Genomic DNA, 22,747 nt, shown 5'->3' with positions numbered 1-22,747 from the left:
GCACTCGCCACTAGACATTGGCGAGTGATAGATTTGTAAGAAATTGAGTTCATGCGATGACCCGAGAGGCGATCGACTTTCTGGCAATGAGCTTGAAACGAGTACTCCTGCATATGCATCGCAGGCGACCCTTTTAAATGTGATTGACACTTGAATAATTAATGCCTACAAGTGGAAATTCATAAACAGTATTGTCTGGGGTAAAAATGTGATGTTCAAAACAACTAGGGAGGACTTAAAATGTCACTAGCACTCTGAATTCTCCAAATACACAAGGCGCTCCATTTGTTACTCGCCTAGAGTCCGTTATCGCTAGCCAATGGCTGATGGCGGGTGCACTTTGAGGCCTGGAATTATGCATGGTCAGACCATCAATATGCAAAGGGCATAATTCAAGCAGCATCCTTTTCTCACCACCATACCATGCTGCTTGAAACAGCAATTTATACCACCCTTCAAGTAGAAAAGTGCCGATACTGCAAAGCCGCATCTTGGGTCCTGCAGTAAGCACTGCACAAGGTGCAGATAGCTTACACTGTGCCACCATTATCAGACTTTCAAAAAGGTGCCCCAGTCTTTTATAGACCAGAGAAATCAAGACAGTGATGTGGTGAAGAAGCAAATCAGAGTTGACTGGTGATCCCAAATAATGCAACATCGCAAAGAACATCATAGAAAAATTAGATGCATGTTGCAATTCGCATGGTGCGTTTTGCTGCAGAATAGTTTGGTAAACGTTTTTTGATAAGACCAGTTCTCTTTTTTAAAAATCAATTTCTAGGCAACCATCATAGGATTCGGACAGAGTGGAAAACTGCTGACGCTCAACTTTCTCATTTTAAACCATCCTCTCGCCCGAACTTTCATACCTGACAGTCAGCAACACGGTGGCAGCACGTGGTCATGGCCAGTGATACTTCAGATACCAGATAGTTTCATTCCTCAGCTGTGGGCCAAAAAGTGGGTTGACCTGCGCCAGGATGGCTATAAGCCAGCTGCAAAACAAAGCGCACTTGTTAGATTCTGGGACTTTCAAACTGGGCACACAATTAAAGGAATAAAGAGCAAATGTAGAGATTTATTTTTAGGATGACAAATCTAAATGAGCATGTATCCATGGGGTGGAAAGGAAAAAAAAAATAATCTACATGGTGTGATTTGAACGACATGCCAGTTGTACACAGATGGTTGCCCACAGAAGGAACAAGTTACTTACCTGTAACTGTTCTCCAGCATGGGCCTGGCATGGATTCACATGCTCATGAATATTCCCCGTCAGGCTGGGCGCGTGGTTGATGGTGCCAGGGAAAAGCGCGCCCAGCCTGGCAGCCGAAGAGCCCGACCGTTCGGCGCTCCCGGTGCCTGCGGACTTGCGGTGCTTTGCCTTCTGTTGGGCCCCAGTCACTGGGGCGCCTTCACAGGACTTAGAAGACCGCTCAGACTTCTTCCCACCTGACGGACTCCTTCCTTCCAGCCAGTTGGAGAGACGAAGGTGTCGGTCCCTGATGGTCCGTTCCGACATGTTCCTGCAAAACGCACAGTCCTTCTCTACGTGCTTTTTGTCCTCATGAAGGCAGTAGAGACATTTCGAATGCTCGTCCTCCTTGAACACATTCTGTAGCTGGCATCCAGGGCAGACCCTGAACAGCTTTCCGGGCGTCGAGCTTCCTTTCTCCTGGGCCATGTTCGGGTAGGCCGCAGAAACTTCTGGAATCCTCCAAGAAGCGTAACTCGACAAAATCTTCACCCTTGAGGGGCGTAGAAAAATCCGACACGGATCCCCGTTAATCGGATGTAGAGACGGTGGAGCTTGAGGCTCTATTTGACCAGAGAATGAGAAATTCTCTTTGAAAACACGCAAAAATGCAGCAAAAGCTCGAGAGATAAACACGAGGACTCCAACACTTGAGCGTGCGGTAAAAATTTGAAGATGGCTGCCAGAGGCGGGGCTTAGGGAGAGGGCAGTCATTGGCTGGGGGCAGTATGACCCAGAGACCAGTGATTGGTTACTACTGAGAAAGACAGATCAGAAACGAAACGGATACTGATTTTTTTCTTTATCGAGGATTCCCAGCCTGACTACAGGGAATATTCATGAGCATGTGAATCCATGCCAGACCCCATGCTGGAGAACTGTACTTTTCCTGTTGCAACGATTGCATGAGTTACATTTTTATCTATAACCAATTCGGTTTCTTATTTTAAAATGTTGAACACCGGTCTGAGTGGGTTGCTCTTGCTTTCAGTATGCAGGACTCCAAGGGGGAGCAAGGGCAATTCTTTTTTTGGTGGGTCTCACAGATGGTCCAGTAGTGTATGGAGGTGATGTAGGGAGGTAGAGGGCAATAAAGGTGTGGGGAGGAGGGGTGGTGTGAAGTTGATGGGGGGGGGAGGAAGAGCTTGTTTAAAACGCAATGAGGTTGGGGTATTTGAGCGATGAGCCCCATCATCAACACTGGGCAAATGTGGAGTCAGGCTGTGAAGGCCTTTTGTGTATGTGTTCTAATGGCCAAAAATAACCAAGATATGCGAGTGAGTTTGGAAGGTGGAACTGATGGCGAATTTGGGATGGGTTCGAACAAAAACATGTAGATGGCTATATTGGTTCTGCACATGACCACATGCATGCAGGAATATGCAACAATGGACAGACTAGTTGAAGGCCAGATGGGTGATGTGGGTTGGGGGATTAACTGTGTGCGAGCAAGCAAGGGTATTGATAGGATAAGTATGAGGGGGATATCGATGTGCGGGGTGTCAAACAGTGAATGATGGGAGAACGAATTATGGTCTTGCAAGAGGTTAAGTTACTAGCTTTTGTACTGTGCCAGATAACCACTGTAGAAGTTTCAATGGATCAAATCCTTGTCTGAAACATTGTGCCACTGCATGGGGTCAGACCCCAATCTGCTGGGTAGATTGGCATGAGAAAGGGAGCTAGGCAGGGCTACATGTTTTTATTAGAATTGATTGGAGTTGGTCATATATATATGTAGGAAAGTCCATTTGACCCAAGTCACACATTCCACAACGATTACTTGTGGCTCAGAACTGGAGGTGAATGGCTACTAGGTAGCGTTGTGAAGTGGGCGACTTTGCCTAAATGAACTTTCCCACTTTCACATTTCAAGTGAAGGTTTTTTTGTTTTCCCCCCCAAACCTTTCTAAACTCACCATAACTTTTCTTGGTTGGTGTATACAGATATACAAATACATCTAGAGAGTACGTATAGACTGAGATTCCAAGGCAGTTTGCGTATTGCATACGCAAGAGATTCGGAAACCCTGGTACATATAGAGGCTTCAAATTCCTGTCAATTGATGGCACCACAGTAAATTCCTTGAAAAATAATTTGGGAGCAGCCAAGACAACTATGATGGTGGCCTAATTCAAAGGCAAGAGGTGCAAGTTGGTATCAACAAGTTAAGGGAACAGGATGGACAGAATTAAAGTAAAAATGGGTCTGCCCCAGATGGAAAGTAACCAAGGTTTGTGTTCTGTATAGTTTCATGCCAGAGTCACTTCACCTCCAAGCACTGATGAGTGGGACAGAACATGTCAAGCTGCATGCCATCATTGTAAGCATCAATGTGCCAAAAGAGAAACCACGAAGGGACACTGCCACCAAACAGCCAGTTCTATAGTAGTAATAAATGGGTAACCCTGAATACACTTCCCGGTTAGGGCACGCTTCAGTAGGCATATTCCCAACTGAGGATCCATCCCGGAGGCTGCTGCCAAAGCAGTCATTGTGCCATGCCAACACACCTTGGAGGATTGCTTGGTTGAGGCGATTGAACCCTTTAGTAGCTGGTCTCTGGATATAAACCACCCCTTTACAACCTCCCCCCAAGCTGCAGTTGCCTAGTTAATTTAACATGTGGCAGAACCCCAGATGGCTTTGTGAAAAATAGCTCTTTTTAGTGGTCAAGTTGCTTTTCTAGTAGTGCACTGTACAGTCTTCCAGCGCAGAATCTCAGGGCATTATCCAGGCCCAAAAGGGGCCGAATGGGATGCAACGAACGGGCTTGAAACTATAATTTGCTGCAAAAAAAAAAACAAACAATGGACGCTGAAGCATGAGAAATGGTCATCTGAGGAGGTCATACACTTGGAGCTGCTTTAAAAGAAATATGCAGGCTTTAATTAAAACCAGGCAGAACACAAACGAGTTTAGTATAATACAGACCCAGCAGCAGGATAAAAAGGATGATTTTGGTCAGTAGAGAAGCTGGAAAAATCTTTCAAAGAGAATTAAAACCATGGCTTGTTGAAACACTTAATTTGCACCAACACTGACCCACCCCACGCTAATCAATCATTCATTGCGTAGTTCTAATGCCCCTATACAGCAAAAGGTGTGTCAAGGCGCAAAAAGACAAGAGGGGGTGCAGAGACAGGGATGAAATAACAAATACGATCCAACTAGGTAGTGTCCTTCGGATCGTGCAAGTGCAGTAACAAGAAGTGCAGAGGAGGTGAGGGGTGGGGTGTCGGGCAGAGTGGAATGCGCCAATGCCAAGGAGGGAAATGTAGAGCAGGTCGGAGTGGAGCGCGCAAAAGTGCTGGGGGAGGGAGGAGAAAGGGGGCTAGCCCTTGGGCTAGTTGAGTGGTAAGGGGGAGGCAAGGTGGACAAGCACCAGGGGAATGCAATGTGTTCAGGGGAATGAGGGCCCACATGCTAAGTGCGAGGACGGGGCTGGATGGGCTCAATGGGTGCATGACCAGCCAGGTCAGTGAAGGGGGAAGAGAGCCTGGTAGGGCAGGTGGGGGGGGGGGGGGGGTTTGGGGTGAAGTTTGTCAGGCGAGACCGAAGTGCTGGGGGAGACTGGGCAGGGGGCCTGGACCCAAGAATCAGAAGGAACCAGGCAGCCAGTCAAATGCAGCAGAGGGGGACATTAGCAAGGCAGGGTGAGTGGGACTGAAGAGAAAAGGAGAATCTTGAGAAGCTAAGGAGATCCAACTCAAGTCTGAGAGGCAGGGATGCCATTCAGAGGAGGCTCCTGCGGAAGAGAGATCTACCCCCACTGTCTGCTTGGAAAAGCATCCTGTCTGCAGAGTGTTGGCAGCAAAGGCATGTTCATGCAGTCAAAACTATGTCCAAATACCTTTTTCCTTTAAGAGGTTTTCAGAAAGCCTGAGTGTGGGGGGCAACATGCAGTTGCATGCGTATTTGGTGGATGAATAAAGCACAGACGTTACAATACACCCTATGAGCTCACCAAACACATTGCCTACCCCGCACACAGAAGGCACACCCTTTCCCTTTTGATTTCATGCCAAATAAAAATAAAACTGCAAACATCACAGCTGGGTACCGTCTAATCACTTTGCGATCCCCTCACTGCCACACAATATCTCCCCAAGCTCCACAACAGGATAAATCAAACACCTTCTGGGCACAGCCCTCACACCACCATATCACTGCTTACAATAGACCTCAACAATTACACCACCAGCACCCAAGTACTCAACCAAATAGCTCCCCTCAAAGCACACAAACCTCATACACAAAACATGTTTCAACAACATCCTCCTTTCCATCAAACAGGAAGCCAGCCACCTTGAAAGAAAAGTCTCTAGAGAGCCCATGCCCCTTCACCAGGACACCCCTCGAACACTGCCGCTCCAAATACAAGATTACCATAGAGAATGTCAAGGCTGCCCACTCCCTCCAAAAAATCCTATCTGCCACTATCCGCACACAAACTTTGCAAGATAATTAAGTCACTCTAAACCATCACCCACTCCTCCTATACCCATTCCACTGCAGTATGCAACTCCCTCCTGGACTCAAGACAAGGCCTTTCCCTCTGCAATCCCCCTTATGTTTGGCAATAGGGGTGGGACCCCTTCATCGAAAAACCTTCACAGCCAAAACGAAACCAGCAACTTCCTGTATGATGCATGCCCACCTCAAACTGCATCATTACCCTGGCTCCACAGAGTCATCAACGTCTCACATGGTACTATCCTCCATGCATTAGAACAGGGCAAGTCTTCCTCTAAAAGCAACAATCGACCCCCACATTACTATCCCATCACTGCTGCCATACCTCACCAGAATCGTGTAACACTTAATCACACTACTCTACAACACATCACCACAACAAACCTCAACCCCTTCCAATTAGGCTGTCGACCTGTACACAGCACCATGTCCGCACAAATTATAAACATCCTATCCCACAGGATGAAACTCAGGGACTGGCTGGTTCACCTCACACCATCTCCATGCCACTTTATTGATCCAACCACACTCCAGTAGAGTCAAGTATCCACAATGATCCACCCAATCACCCATCATCTTCAACCTATATGTTGAATGCTTCGGACAGACCCTTAGCAAATGCCGCTTCCATTTTTACCTATATGCACACAACACTGAACTATATATCCAAATCTCCTCCCTAAACTACGCTCAAAAGCAGTCTTTCCAGCATCACCAGCTGGATGGCCAACCACTTCAATCCTAACCCATGAAATGGTGAATATCTGCCCACCCCCCTGCACAAACCCAGCCTCACCCCCTGAATTAAGGTAGTTGCCACTGACAACCCACATATATCCCTCTACAAACGTGTTACATCCCCAAGCTTCACCACCACCGCACCTATCCTTCACACTACATAATTGCAGTCAGCAAAACATGCAACCTACAACTACACTGCCGCTGAAATACATAACGCTCTCCAACCCCCATGAAAAAAAATACTCACAGGGCCGTCCCCCGCTCCATCCACCCCACCCCCAAACCCCCCCACGACAGCTATAAAGAACGCAGCAGCAAGGCAAATCCTGCACCACCCTAAACAAAGTCACATCGCCACAACCGTCCCAGCGCCAATGGAGTGGAATTAAATCCAGAAAATTGCTTTAAGGACTCCGGGGGGGGGTGGGGTGGGTAGGGTAGGGTGGGAGGGATTTGTGGTGCATGGCTTTGTTTATGATGCATTCTACCATTACAGAAAATTGAAACCCATCAACCACACAAATACTAGATCAGGCAACCAAAATGTCCTACACATTCTACTCTGCAAACTAACCTGCACACAAAAACAAGCATTCACCCAGTTGGAACCCAGAGAATGGAAAACCCACTTCACACCCGTACTACACCCTCCATCATTGCTTCTGGAAAAAGCCTCAAAATACAGCCCTTTCACCCACATTTCATCTAGCCAGACCAACTGTCCTCGATCTATTCTTTGCTAGCCTGTCAAAGAAAACAATTGCCACTTCTTAATTTCTTCTTCTTTTAACTTTATATGGTGCTCAGAGTCCCTCTGGCTTTAGCCAGCATGGGAGAATACAAAAGAACCTCCACATCCTCGCTCACACCATGGACCTTCCTATCCTGCACAGTCCCATGCAGAGGGGACAGATGGTGACCGTGCAGTTACACTGTCACCCACCCTCTGCATCATAGACACTGAGCTGGTAACCCTCCGCCATTTAAAAGACCTTGCAGCACAGATTAACAAAGTTATTTCGGTCTCTTCGTAGATGTGGTAAAAGGAGCATCTCTTGCCATTTCTGGTACAATGTTCATTCACCGCTGCTGAGTTTTTTGCTGCAGAGTAAAATATGGCTGTGTGGGGAATAGGTTGCAAATTGCTGAAGGGGGCAACCCCCTCTCCTAAAGAATTCGGAATTTTTGCGGCAAAACAAAACGGCGGCAAAAAAGCAGTCTAAATTTGCAGAGAAATTCACAAAAATTGAATTTGGCGAAAGTAGAGGAAAAAAAAAAACAGACTGACATGAGTTGGCTACTCTGAGGATTACAAAGTGGTGGGATTGATGCTCAGTGTGCGAGAAAGTCTAGAAGTTGCGTTACCAAATGTGTAGCTTAGTGTGTGTGCACTTGCATGTAGTGTGGGATCTCAGATTGAGGGGTGGACCATGCTTTGTATGTAAAGGTTTTTGGGTGCCCCATCTGGTTCGCCGATCAGGTTGACAAATGGTTGTGATCCAGAAACATTATGCACCCATTCCTGAAAGAAAATAAAACAAACATCAGAACTTTGTCAGCGGTTTGAGAAGAGGGTCAGTGGCTGATGGCGAAATGGTAGACGTCAGTGCAGGCACAATTTATGGCCTCAGAATGAGAAGGCTTTGCAATGGTCCGAGACATCTCAAAAGGTTGGTTTTGTTTACAAAAGTGGCATGATTCAAGAATCCGCAAACGTTTCTTTACATCTGTAGGATGTTCGCAATCTGTTTTGCTGCGACCTTCAAACGTCGCCATTTCATAGATATGGCGGAATACTTATTTATTGTTCAATTATAACGCGAGTGGTTTCTAAGCGCAGGATCGGAACCTTGGTAGCACCGCATTGTCTTGCTTCCAAGACCAAAGTGTTGCCCTATAGCTATCCCCACCCCCTGGTACTGAACACTTGGAATAATGTATGAACGTGTACGTCTCGAGCGAAAAAGCCACTTCGAACGCCCAGCCCAGTCAAAAGGGTATAGTAATATGCAATGGTTGAAATGGGGAAAAAAATGGGGGATCCCATAAGGGCTGTGGTGGGCGCGATGCCGAGGAGGCGGGGCTAAGGAAATGTCCAAAATAGTTTAGTTTAAACGGCGCCATTTCTTTCATGCTGCTTCTTTTCCAAGCTATATCAATTCCGCTTTAAAACCACTTCAATGGCACTGGTGAGGAGTTACTTCACTATGCAGACCAGTGTTGCAGAGTAAATATTCTTTAAAATGCACACTTTACATCCCACAAAAAAAAAAATCCCCTTGGGTACTATTCAAACAGGGTGATTTCTGTTCGCCATAAGCAACGTTTTCTTTTACTTGAACCACCCCCGGCACAGCTCTTGCAGCTCCCATCTGAAAGCAGTTGAGTGGCTGCATCTTGTGTGATGTTAATAGGAGTATGTATTTATGCAGTGTTTGTCGGATACCTGTATATTTATTTATGCACCGTTTGTTGGCTACAGGTATCCCATTGCATAAATAAACCGGGTTGTGGCCGAGGACCAGTTGTGGCTGAGGATTAACTTCCTCTTGTGACCTCTTGCATGGGGTCACCAGAGGAAGATAGTTTGTTGCAGGCGCTTTTTTTCCCTCCCCAGCGCAGTTCAGACACACCTGGTGCCGGATCTCGGATCTGGCGTGAGCCGGCCCAATGACCAGCACTGGTAATATGGTGACATTCAAAGGTTAAAATGGTATAGTAATATGGCAAAGTTCACCTACAATTCCTCGCACACCTGTGCAGTCTTTGTTCATTTGGTGAAGAAACCTGGTCCAGTTTTTTGACCTCGTTCATGTATAATGAGGAAAAAGATATTCTTACGATCAGCCATTATTACCACCGTCTAAATCGGCTGCCAAGCGAACTCAATGAGCGCAGAATACGAAAACACTGGCAAGGCAGGGCTTGGAGAAAAATACAGGTACATGCATCACATCAATGCTCTATCCTCTATTGCTTCGATGTGCTGTTCCTGCACTGAATCCGTACCCCAGCGATGGGCTTACTGTTTCCGATCAAACCCCTCCGTCCCCCTCCTCTCCGTTATAACCAACGAACTTGGCATTACCCATGCGGAGAAACAAGTATAAAAAAATAAATAAATACATTTAAAAAAAAAAAAAAAAAAAAAAAAAGGACAGGGAGCACGATAATACACCTTGGCCGTACACGTAGGGCGCATGGTACTCAACAGGCTGCCTTCCATAGAGTGGCATCGCTAGGGAGGGAGTTCCCCCTTCTCCGAAATCCTGGCCCCCCCCCTACCTCAGCTGGGCTGCTCTCTGCACTGTCCAGAGTCCTCTACCTTGCTGACTGCAGCCTCATTCACCACAAGCTACCAGCCCTGCACCAGTGACTGCCATCTCTCCCCCTATGAAAGAACAGAGGCAGTCATCCGAGGCTGCACATCCCTAACTGCAGCGTCACGGTTTATGAGAAAGGCAGTCAGTGCTAGCTCTATATCTCACAAACTGCATCCTCACAATGAGAGCACGGAGTAGCAGTACGTTCACAGAGTTGATATGTCACCAACTGCAGGCAGTGGCATAGCTAGGGGGGCGGGTGCTACGTCTCGCGTTGCTCTGTCAGAATAAAACTAAAGCCATGCTCGTATTGCTCAACGTACTATGACAAGGTGTATAGTTAGTTTAGTATGAAAGCAAAGTTTATTATGTAATGTGGTTTGCTTCCAAAGCATTGCTATACATTTTTTTAAGCAGACAAAATGCAAAGCACAACCTTAATACAAATCAATATCAACTAAACCTGGGAAGATGTGCTCCGTTACTTAAATTGTCCACATCCCGGTTTCACCATTTAACCTAAGTGTGTCATCCTGGGCTAATCATTTAATCACACCATCTTATCCGCAGCTCTGTAAGTGATTCACTTCATAGCTTATGTTAATATATCATGCGGTTATTTTAAAAAACGCCCAATTACTATATAGTTGCTCCATATATAAACAATAGTGCAATTTTGTATTTTGCACCACAAAGTAATTTGCCATTTGGCTTACTTACGGCAACTTATTCTAAAGTCACTTCCATGGTGCCTCGAGTATCAAAGATGGTAATGGCCAAAAATATCGCCCTCACAATGACGGCGAAAAAGCAGACTTTTTAAGACCCCCCCTTACACCACATATATATGTGGGGGGTTTAGGATATAATAATGCTGGTGCGGGGCCTCCCCACATATATATGTGGTGTAAAGGGGTTTAAAAATAATAAAAAGGTTGGCATTTTCGACCGTCGCAATTGTGAGGGTCACAATGATCACATAGATCCTCAAAGAGATGCTTCTTGCGATGTGCATTTCTGTGAAGTCTTTTCTGTTGGTGCAATCTATATGCAAATTAGGAGGTTTGCATGCATTTTGCCCCAGAGCACCTTGACAGAGCTCCAATAGTGTCTTGGCATTTGTAATGATTCTAGTGTTTCGTTGTGTTAAAATGTCGTCTGCCACTAAGGTTACCAAAAAAGTAAAATGGGGCAGGGGTGAGAGGTTTGGGGACATGAATGAGACCGTATGGAATTGGGCGCACTGCATTGGAGGGGGGGGGGGGGGGGGGGGGGGAGTAGCAGAACTTTCTTCTTTGAATGCTGGCTACTTCCCTGCCCCCCTAACTGGGCAACTCTCTGCAGTGCTGCCTGTGGTCCACCCGCAAGAGACACAGGGCCGCAAAACACAGGGCCTCAATGCTGCCACTGGAGCTGGCTAAAGGCATGGGAAATGCAGTGAAGAATGCATCATAAAGGTGCACACAGAACAGGAGCACAGGGTTGATGGTCAGCAGTTGGAGTCCACGGCTTGCCATTGCTACTGCATGATTGTGTATAGGCACTATATAAACTATGTGTTTCAAAGCGCTTCAAGGGAGGGAACAAGGGAAAAAGACAATGACATTCTTACAGGCCATGAACAGTAAGAATGTGAAATTAACCATTCTACTCGGCCTGACGACATTTCAGATAGTGTCAAGAGCTAAGACAGATAGGGAGGGGGAGAGTAGGAAGGAAATGGAAACCGACTACCGTACTAGGCCTGACATTTCTGGTAGAGCAGTAGAAGGAAAAGAAAAAAAAAGTGAGGGAGAGGGATGCAGAAAGGGAGGGGAGGAACAAAACAAGCAACTATTGTACTAGGCCCTGACAACATTTCAGATAGTGCTGGGAGGGGAGGAAGAGGGTAGGGGGGGGGGGGGGGGACAAGTAAGGGGAGGGGCTAGGAGACAGACAAGGTCACGATAGATTAAGTGCATAGAAGTAAGGGGAGGAGACGGGAAAGGGAGGAGGAGAGAACAGAGTAAGCAGTCAAGAGTGGAGAAGCAAGTGGGGAGAACAAATACAATTGCAGAAGTCTGTAACTCATAATGTTGCAAGCCAGGATACAAGATATAATGAACAGCATCAGGGCCACCATGAGTACAAGATGCAATGGAAGTCCAGCATGAGAGTTGAAAGGGTGATGCACTGAAGTCCATAAAGTCAAATCCAGCATTGCCCACAAGGCAGTGATGATGAAACCAGAATGTATCAGGACAGACTCCTGCAGAAGTCGGCTGTAAGCAGTTGGTGGGGGGGGGGGGGGTTTCTTAGTGGGGAAAAAGAGCGGCAACCTAGGCCAGGTAGCCTAGATCCACTTGGCACCTGCTCCCCATCGACAAAGGAAAAGGCCTACTCAACTAGCTGAAAAAGCAAGCCCTACCCCATGCCCTGCCTAACGGAGTGAGGGCACAGTGAAAAAAAAAGGACACCAATTTAAATTTAAACAATTGGGCCGTCCCGGCCTTCGATTGTTGAAATTCGAATTGGGGGTCTTGCCAGGTAGCTCGCCCCTGACAAGGGTTTTCCATCCGAGCACACAGCTTTGATGAGGGAAGCAGGGGCTCAGTGATCTAATCTGCTGTCCTCCTTTCCCCAGCGTCACTTGTACGTTTGCCTTTTTTTTGCTCAGCCGTTTTTTCTTCTGGACTGAAAGTGACACTGCCCTCAAGACATCACAGTGGCTCCGTCTCTGCAGAAGACACTGCTTAAAAGGATCATATCTTGTTGCTGGTTGACCGCTGTTATAACACACAGCTCTAGTTCACATGCCCATCTGGATATTGTCAGTGCTCTTGCTACATTTGCACTACTAAAATGTCCACACAAGGACACTGCTGAGAAATCCACAAACCCAATTGCGATCTACACGGACCTTCCAGAAAAGCACACAGCCAGATGCGAGATGCATAAAAAGGCATTGTGAAACATGGGTGGTACTGGCACACTTGTGAAAGGTCACCTACAACAGATGAGATTGGACACAATATGGACACCATCATTCCAAAATACATAAAATGGCAGGTGTCCATTACCAAACAATGATCACAGCCAACATCTGAACTGGTGCTGGGCAATATACTGAATTTTGGAGATATACCGATATGTATCTCCCCTGGACCACTTTGAACTACTTTGCCCACGTCCATTTGTCAAAAGCATACACATTGCCCTTTTATATGCGTCCCCCTGTCCCCCAACTAAATTTGATGCCGTTCGTCAGAGAATTGAGAAAACTGCCACTTTGCTCATGCAACGAAGGTCCCGTTTGCAGCCGGGGCACGGACTTCAAAGACTGACATTATGTAACAGGCCGCTCCTATTAATAGCTTCTTCTCCCGCCTCATGTTCTGACCTCCCCGTGACTGCAGCTTTCATCCGCCTCGAGGCTGGCACTGCACCAAAGAGGCCGATAAAACCATGATCCGGACCGCAGTTTGCGATGGTGGGAGCTGCAGAAATATCAGCTCTGCCAACAGCCGCAGGGTAACTTAAAATGCAGCCATGTGCTGCTGAATGAGACTGCTGCCATCAAGTCTATCAAAGATACGCTCCCATTTCAAACAAACACCAACAAAGCCTTCAGCACTGCTCGTGGAAAATTCCACTAACGCCAAGATTTACAGACACGCAAGTGGACTTCAACGCTTAAAAATAAACCAGTCAACAGAACAACATTCACCATTAGAAAACGGAGCCTACAACATTTAACGCAATGCCAACAAAAGAAGCAATGCGTGTCTAGTTTATGACATTTACACTAAAGGACTCCTTTTTCCACACAGCACACCGACTAGATTTTCTATGTGCTGAAAAATAAAGTGTTATATATTTGGACCCCAGGAGTAAGAGGGCGAGTTCCATCTTGCGGAGATGTGGACCCATAGCGTGCAGCGTTGTATACAGATCTGTGCAGTGGGTACTTTAACCCACCGCGCTCATTGTGGCAAGCATGTGGGCTTGGACTGAATGCAGAGAGCCAGGTTTTGTTAGAAAGGCTTTACATTGAGATTCCTCGATAAAGTCCATGGCATTTGGCCGCAAAACACCAGCCAGACCCGGCAATTTTACATTGTGCCATTCACGAAAGCATGCAATTCAAGGCCTGCGCACCACCCCTTCGATATTCCCCCCCCCATTGCGAAATCCTATTCGTGCATGAGGTGCATCCACCATACTGTCATTGCACAACATTAACTCCCCAACGCAGGTATAGACACGGCCCTAAAAGCTAGTTAAACACAGGCCATGCAAACAGTTTTAGCTGCATTTAAAAAAACAAACCTGTAAAAACATAGATACCCCTTTGAAATAACAGTTGAGGTTAATCGAACAAAACGTATAGATTACAAAGAGTGAGACACTGCAGTATCTGCAGAATTTTAACTGCTACCTGCAGTGTTTCTTCTGTGCCTACTGTGCTTCGGATGCTCTGTCTGCAACGCCCAGTCTTAACTGAAACCCCCTGCAAAGTGGCATGCAAAGTGGACAGTCTGCGGACTGAGGGCTGTGGTGTGGACCGCAAATGCTGCTCGTTTTGCCATGGTTTGCTGAAGGGAGCGTGACGCCCGGGATACCCGGAGCAGTAAGTGACCTCGTTATTGGCGGAAGATAGACCTTCCTTGGGACAGATGCCAATTCCTTTACAGCTCGCGTACAGACTGGGGAAAAGTTATCCTTTGATCTGGGATACCTCGCAGCTATGTAGCCTGCCACTGACGTGGATGTGTGACAGTATCTGGCCTAAAGCCCCATCGCTAAACTGCGTTTACCCAGAGACTGCAGGGACATTAGCTCCCTTTGATTTAGGCAACGCTTAAAGTGCAACTTTATTTTTCTTTATTCTGTATGTGGTCTTGATCACCTATACTACCATCTGCTTCTGTGCGGCCTGATTACATGTGATCAGACCTACGTAGTCGACAAAGAAATTAATTCACGACCGAAAGCGTCACAGGGATCTGAGGACATCCAGGAAGGGGCATGGTCAACCAGTTGTATACCCCGGCTGCCCCAAGTTCCACAGGTAACTCTCTCTCTGTAGGTTTTCACCCCTTGCATCAACTCTGAGGTGCTGTGGAAGGACTTGCTCCTCAGTAGCACAGCGCAAGTGATACCCCAACTGCCACCAACCCCTGATGACCAGTTCAACCATTTAACAATGACAAACAACAAGTGTAAACCAGCACAAGTGGAACCATAAAAAAAAAAAAAAAAAAAACAGCCGCATTCCTTAAAACTCTAGTGAATTCAGTATTTTCGCCCATCACGGGCCAACGCTTTCTAGACTACTTCGTGAAAACAGCGGCCACAAGCACAGAACTTAAATCGGTTCCTTCGATTAGAGGAAAGGCGATGCTGGATCACTTGGTGATGAGGTGCATGTACAATCCACTGGGCAAAAGGACCTTTACGTACCCGAGCATTATCGAGTTTGCGGAACAGGCAATGGTAAACGACATTTGACAGGCCCCCCCACCCCACAACTCTTGAGAATGTGGGCTATGTCACAAGTCTGTAGCTGGTTCTCCAATGGAACTTATAAACTTCATTGATAAATATAAAAGTGCTAATGATCCAGATGTCCACTGTCCACGCCCATCTCTTACCAGAATCAGCTGAGGCAGGGGATCATTTTGATAATGTATCACAATTTGAGAGAAGTTGATGAAAGAATTACCTCATCCAACGGACTCTGCCTTAAACACTGTACTGAGCTCTTTTGTATCCTCTATGATTCTGTTTTATAAGTGGAAGCACACTCGTTAAGTACAGGGGTACTGCGAGTCATCATCCATCTGTAAGAGTGATCCAGATGGATCTAAGCAACATACACACGAAAGCACAGTATTACAGTAGGTAGACATTTTGATTTGCAGTGTGACAACAGATCAGTGCAGGAGAGACTCCGTGCACATGCTGACAATGTTAGCTGACAAAGGGTACAAAGTAGACAAAGCCAAATTACCGTAGTCGGAAGGAGGGGTTATACATTGGACAGACTATATCCAAAGACGGCCAACAGATCATCCCACAGAGAGCAGAGACAATACGCAAAACACCCTAAACAACCACAGTGGGGGAGATGCAACAGATCTTGGTTTATGCAATTATTGTAGCACATCAGTCTTTATTCACATTTGTAGAGTGTGCCGCAGCTAGGGGGCATCGTGGCGCTTGTTCCAGAATGGTTCTTAGATGCAGGAGTAATAGTTACATTTCTTTGTACAGACAAGAAATATATACAGCGCATTCAAAGATTAAAGAGAATTATTTTTATTTTAATCGGAAGGCAGGGCGTTCTCTGCTCAGAGCTTTGGGGAGCGAGTTCCAAAGCTTGGCGACTACGTAAGGGAAGCCAATCCCGCCTGCATTAGACCTGTTGATATGGGGGGTGTACAATCGGTTGGAGTAGCAGGTTCTCGTGGGACGTGGATTTAGCGATGGTCGGATGGGTATGATGGAGCTGTGAGGGTGAGGATTTTGAATGTAATGCGTTCTCTAGGGAGCCAGTGTGCTGCCTGCCTGGCGTACGAGAGGTGGTCCCTTTTAGGAATACTTAATGCTGCTCTTAAGGCATTGTTCTGAGTGATTTGGAGTCAGTTTCGATTTTTTGCAGAGGTTCCTGCTAGGAGGGCGTTGCAATAGTTAGTTTAGCACCAATAGTTTCTCTAGCTATAAGCTATTGATAGACAGTTAGGCCTGGATAGGTACGGTTTAATTGCATTGATGAGCTTAGTGGTGTGGGCTGAGGCAATGGCGCTTACCTGCCTTGTCATGGATAAGGTAGAATCTAAGTACACCCGAGGGTCTTCACTGTGGAAGAGACGGGGTGATGGTGTGGTCAATGGAAAAGTTGGAATAGAGGTTGAGTTTGGCTAGTGTGGCTTTTTGACCGAGAATAAGGATTTCGGTCTTGTCCCCATTGAGGCAAAGGCGGTTGGCCGCCATCCACGCTTGGATCGTGGTAGGAGCTGGAGAGCGGCAGGAGTACTTGAGTGTCGTCAGCTAGTTGGTAAACACTATGCAGAGTGCGACAAGCTTGTCGAAGAGGGGCTTTGTGAGCAGATTGTACAGTGTGGGGACTGTGCAGGAGCCCTGGGGGACTCCCCAGTGGATGGTGGTGGGGTCTGCACAAGCTGTGTTGGAGAATACCTTCATTGCCCTGCCTTCCAGGAAAGAAGTGATCCAGGAGGCAACTCCTTTGGAGAAGTTGGCTGAGTGGGTGAGGTGGGAGGTTAGTGTCTTGTGAGCTACAAGATCGAAGGCAGCTGAGAGGTCTAAGTAACAGGAGAGCTAGCTTGCCTTTATCCACGATTTGTTTTTGTCTGTGCCGTGCCCTTTGCGGAAGCCAGATTGTCTCTTCTCCCCCCCCCCCAAAGAATGGTGTTGGGTCTCAATGAAGCGTTAAGGTCTGACAGTGGGCCACTTAATCCAGCATTTGAGGAGGAAGGGCACGGTGGTGATGGGGCGGTAGTTATTGGGCTGTGCTGGGTCTAATGGGGGTTTTTCAGAAGGGGTGTACCCATGCTTCTTTGAGACTAGCAGGTCTTGGACTACAGCACAAACACAAGAACACTATTGTGCACCCTGAAAGAGGCAGAGTGGAACAAAGACACCGACATGGACCACAGAGACCACTTCAGGCCTTTGAGGAACTGAAGGAAGCAATAAGCACTGCCCCAGTGCTAGGTATCCCAGACTAAAAAAGGAATTCTTCCTATTTTCATACACTGATTGTATAGTGATTAAGGTAGTACTGGCACAGAAGACACACATGGGCCATAAGCGAATAGCTTACTACAGTGGACAACTTGACCCAGTGATGAGAGGCATTATCCATGCGAATAACCTTTGGCAGCTGCAGCCTTCGCAGTGGAGAAGTCAGCAGCAGTAACAATGGGGTGCACCACAACTCTTTACGTGGAGCATGCCCTTTTTGCGATACTGCACAAGCTAAAGAGCACACGGACCACACACAGCATCACAGTACGAGGTGATACCATCTTCAATCCTACATTCGATAGTAAGATACAAGATTAAATCCAGCAACATTTTTGGTAGATGTTCTCCAGGCAGGAGACTATGCACATGACTGCACAAAGAACAGATGTTCAGTGAGACACGCAAGGTAGAGGACGACACTTGATTGGGGAGACGTGCTCTACATTGATGGTACTTTGACAATTTAGCAAACTGATGGGTAAGACTGAAGGAGGGCGGGACAAGGGCGGTGGTTGCTAATGCGTGGCTACCATCCCACTATTCAGTACAAGCAGCAGAACTAGTGGCTCTCATTAGCAATGGAAAGCAGCATAGAGAGGGAGGTGACAATTTATTCTGACTCTGCCTGCGGGACGTCAACAGTACACCAATGACTTACTCTATGGCAAATGAGAAGGTTCAGAAGAACAGATGGGACTCAGTGCAGCATGCGCTATTATTGGACAGATTGATAGAAGTGATTGCTTATCCCAAAAAAAAAAAGTAGCAATAGTGAAGTGCCAGGCACACACAAAAAGGGGAAGACGCGATTTTATGAGGAAATGAAGCAGCAGAGGCAAAATGCACCACGTAGTGGGCAATTGTGGGAATAGAGGCAAAAGGCTCAGGGAGGGTGAGAAACAGGGTAATGAAGAGGGGCACAATGTATTACCAGAAAAACAGATTATGGAGCGGTGCCCAAGGAGGAGAAAGCTGTGGGTGAAGAGAGGGTGCTCAATGTCTGACACTTGCCTTATGGTGCCAGAACACATGGAAAGGGGTCATGCCACTAGCATTATTGAAGAAACCATTAGCACAATTGCACTATCCAACACACAGCGAAGGTCATTGCTACACGGTTCTGTCCAAACTTAAATGACCATGTAGCAGCGTTTGCGAGTAACTATGACATGCCAGCAGTTTACAGCAGGGCATACTTTAAGAGTTGCGAGAGGAGCCATACCAAAACCTTTAGGCCCATTTCTCCATCTCCACGTGGACTATGATCAAAGTATGCAAGGCTATCGCTACATGATACTGGTTGTCTGCCCAGTCTCTAGGCGGCATCGAGGCAGGCCCCTGTTCACATGTTGATGCCCTTCGAGCAGCTAGGTTTCTGGTCAGGGAGGTTTCCCAAGATAGGGCGTGAGGTCCTGCAGTCTGACAATGGCCCTCACATCGCCAACAAACTATTTCAGCACATCACAACCCTTCTAGACATCCAGCATAAATTTGCCTGTGCATACCACCCACAAGCAAACTGGATGTGTGAACGCCTGAATGTACTCCTAAAGGAGTGCATTGCCAAGACTCAAAGCACCAAGAAAAATCTGTTGCACTGCTTACCCCTTGCCTTGTTTGCATTGCGCAATAAGTCGGTGTCTGAACACCATTTAACGCCCATGAGGTGGCGACAGGATGGTGCATGCACCTTCCCATGGCTCCTCCCACAAGAGAAAATAGTGCTGATGTGGTAAAACAGGAGATGTAGGAGTGCATTACTTCTCTGGTTGCTAGCGATTCCTTTATCTCTAGCCAGATACAGCAAATCCGAATCTAGGGTGGCCCAGAAGACGAAGAGGACTTTGAAGATGCACCACAAGACTGAACCCTTTGAAGGTGGGCGATAGGGTTATGAAATTTTATTCGGCGCTGGAACGCACCTAGATTTACTGGACCCCATATGGTCAAGGAAGTGGCAGACTGTGCTGTCAAGCTGGTAGGGAACACAGTTCGGAACCACCTACAAGACAACCCCTACAAAGAAGTGGCCTCACCTGGCAACAAAGTCTCTATGACCGACAGGGCCAACAGTCAGCACATAGCTCAACTACAAGTGCGTAAAGACCTTACCCGATTAGGGGGACACGGACATCCCATGGTCACACCATCTGAAGCAGCGACTGGAATACTTATACAAATCGACTAAGGAGACTGTTAATTTTCTCTTTCTGCACACGCAGGGTCTACGTCAAAGTCGTGGGGATTGTATGGTTTGTTTCACCCATGTTACCTACCACCCAGAAACTTTCTCTAACCAGTTTGTACACTATGTGAGTAGACCCAACAGATTCAGAGCATGACCCTCTGGAGTATATTAATTGGTATTTGTAGAGTATTTGAGCCAAACCTACCCACAACTTAAGCACGGTAAGCCCCCAGTGCTGACTATATTTAGAGACCCCAAAGGTCTGGGAGGAGGTAATCCCATTGCCGGAAGTGATTATTTGGTCTGCGTGGCTCAAGGGCACAGACAATAGTAAAACCTTTTTCTGTGCATTTCAGGTGGGCAACTATCACCAGGCAAGGATCAAGCAGCGTAAGTGGCAATGAAGGGAATAATAAAGAACATTATCGTTATGTTTGGTCTATTAATTGCCAGTGGATTGATGATTCATATTTTGGCAATATATGCTGTTACTGCTACCAATGTACTTTCTACTAACATTCCCCCAACCCAAGCAAGTGGCCCGACCATGTCAGGTGGACGAGAGAACACTGCTGAGAAGGTAAGGAGAGGTAAGCACAGTGTTGACAGACATGAAGTGAGTAGACATGTATCTCACCGAAACTGCTAGTGTGTCTCATGTGGTACAAATGCATGACAAAAGTACGTAAGGAAACCAACGGGGAAGAGCAGTTATGTCTGCTCTTTAATCGCCCTATGCCATGAGTGCCGCTAGAACGTTCATAGCAACTGAAATAACCACAGCAAGAGCACAATGGTACAAGCGCAAGGAAGATTTCAAAGGAAGTCAGCAACATTGAGATGTCAAAAGGAACATTCCTATACGGAAATTATAGACATTAGACATTAGACATGATGAACAATTACTGGAGGCATTGGAGGCTAAATTAAGCCACACAGTACATAAACGGACCCGAGAAGGGAAAAACAAAGTCTCACATTGAAGGAACGGCCATGTCCCTGGACAAGAGTGAAGGAGCTAGGAAGAGAGCCGGGCTGCTGGGAAAGGCCACAGATACTAGTGTACAGGCAAGTGTACACAAATGAGGAATGGCAAGATGGAGTGGTGGGAAGCAAGGCACTGACACTAGCCCAGTTGATGAATAAGGTGCAGGAAGAAAAAAGGAATGGGACGCAAGCGCAAAGTTACTGACATGGGTAGAAAATGAAGCTGGACCGATGCAGATAATCCCTCGGAAGACACCAGCCCTGTGCTATCAGAACAATTGAGGTTGAAGTTGGTGAGAAAGTTGGGAGCAAAATAATTGAACTTGCATCAATGAAAGCAGGACCAGCAGTACTGACGGATCACTAATGGGCTTGTGGAACAACAGCATTTGAGAAGCTTCCACCTGAGTTGGGAGGAGTTTGCTCGCTGATGCACACCAACAGGCCCTCGTTGGTCGTACCAAAGAAGGATGCAGAGTTCGACGAATTCCCGAAAATGAGCAACAATAAGTGAAGGAAAAGATCAGTCAAGGCAGCACCAACGGCCATGACAGAAAGGTCAGAAAAGTGAAGGACTGCGCGTAGTGAAGAGAGGGTAGGGGGTTGGGGGGGGTTCGGGGGAATTACTTCTTAGAAGCATCATAGACGGCACTGGACGAGATCCCCACAGAGCACAGGCTGTTCAGCAGGACACAAATGTTCTTCGCATCAATACTATCAGGGGTGCAGAAATACACAAACGCCAAGTGGTTACAGATCACACGCTGGGAGCTGATGGTAACAACTCTACAGTGAATGCGATCAACGCAATAAAGGAAGAGCGCATAGCAATAAGGTTGGTGGCCCTCCAGAATATACATTCTGGATCTCATCACAGCTATGGAAGGAGGAGTTTGAGCAAAGATAGGACATTTCTGTTGCACATTCATACCTGCCAGTGAAGATATGGAACTCTATCAAATGCAGTGGCACAACTGGCATGGATGCATGCCAAAATGGAAGGTGAAGCACGTGGAACAGGGAAGGACAAGGGCTGGTTGGCATACATATGGTCATTGATGCCATCATGGCTGTCAGACAGAGTGAAGGTGATTTTTTTTTTTTTAAAAGGAGACGCGACTATCGGAATGCAGATGCTGGTGGATGTAGACATAGGGGGGCACAAAGGACAAGATTGTTGCAGAACGGGATGAGCTCAGATCAATTGCACAGTGTCAACTATTCAACGGAATCCATGAAGCTGGACAACCCGCACGGTCCAAAGTACTATGAAAGGAAGTGGGTCTGGGTGTAACGAAAGCGCCGTTAAATGCACTTGTCGTTCCACGACCACGCAAGTTATTATGGACACCTGGGAGGGATAACAAAGATATGGCAGCCCAGAGCCACAGGACTGTCGTATAGGGATGCGGCCGACCAGAGGGCAGGCCGGGGGGACTGAAGAGGGACGGGGAATCCTACCATCTCCTCCTACAAAATTCATGACCGAGACAAAGGCCAGGAAACATAACAACCCATTCTATTTAACGAATCCCTCTGCCCCCCGCCCCTCCCCGCTGGGTATGTCGAGAGGTACCCCCTCAGCCAGCCTTACAGACCAAGTACAGTAGATATACCCTAGAGTGGACGAGGAGCCCCAAGCTACAACACCTCAATCGACAGTACTGATAAAGTGCCAAGAAGCCATCTTGCTGATGTCGTTAGAGACCACGACTTAGCAACGTTAGACATGAAGCACATGTGCCATACACACTCCACGGAAAACAAACTAATACATGAAGACGAGCATACAGTTTTATAGTTCGAGGACAGACATACATACTGTCCTTGCTTTTATTATTTTTATTACAAAAACGCAGAAACAAGAGAGCCTGAGCAAAGCTTGCAGATGCTTACATGTGAATAACCGTATGGAACCCTTTTTGGACCCGACAGAACCAAGTGTGACTAACCTATGGGGAATGTAGTGTAGAATGAACACCGTAGAACCCGCATTATAATGGTTTAGGAAAATTACAGCAGGCCAC

The 22,747-nt window shown here is 46.9% G+C and overlaps 1 protein-coding gene across 1 annotated transcript in view; it reads right to left on the bottom strand.

Moving 5' to 3' along the window:
- Positions 1-22,747, bottom strand: part of ATP6V0E1 (ATPase H+ transporting V0 subunit e1) — a 115,168-nt gene that overhangs the window by 23,774 nt on the left and 68,647 nt on the right. The window contains exon 3 of the mRNA XM_069652412.1: positions 870-995. Within this exon, the coding sequence (XP_069508513.1) occupies positions 902-995 (94 nt within the window). The 3' untranslated portion in view covers positions 870-901. The remainder of the gene's footprint in view (positions 1-869; positions 996-22,747) is intronic.

Source organism: Ambystoma mexicanum, chromosome 3p (genome assembly GCF_040938575.1).
Source record: "Ambystoma mexicanum isolate Mex_15411 chromosome 3p, UKY_AmexF1_1, whole genome shotgun sequence".
In the NCBI taxonomy this organism is placed as follows: Eukaryota; Metazoa; Chordata; class Amphibia; order Caudata; family Ambystomatidae; genus Ambystoma; species Ambystoma mexicanum.
This window is presented reverse-complemented; position numbering and strand designations above follow the sequence as displayed.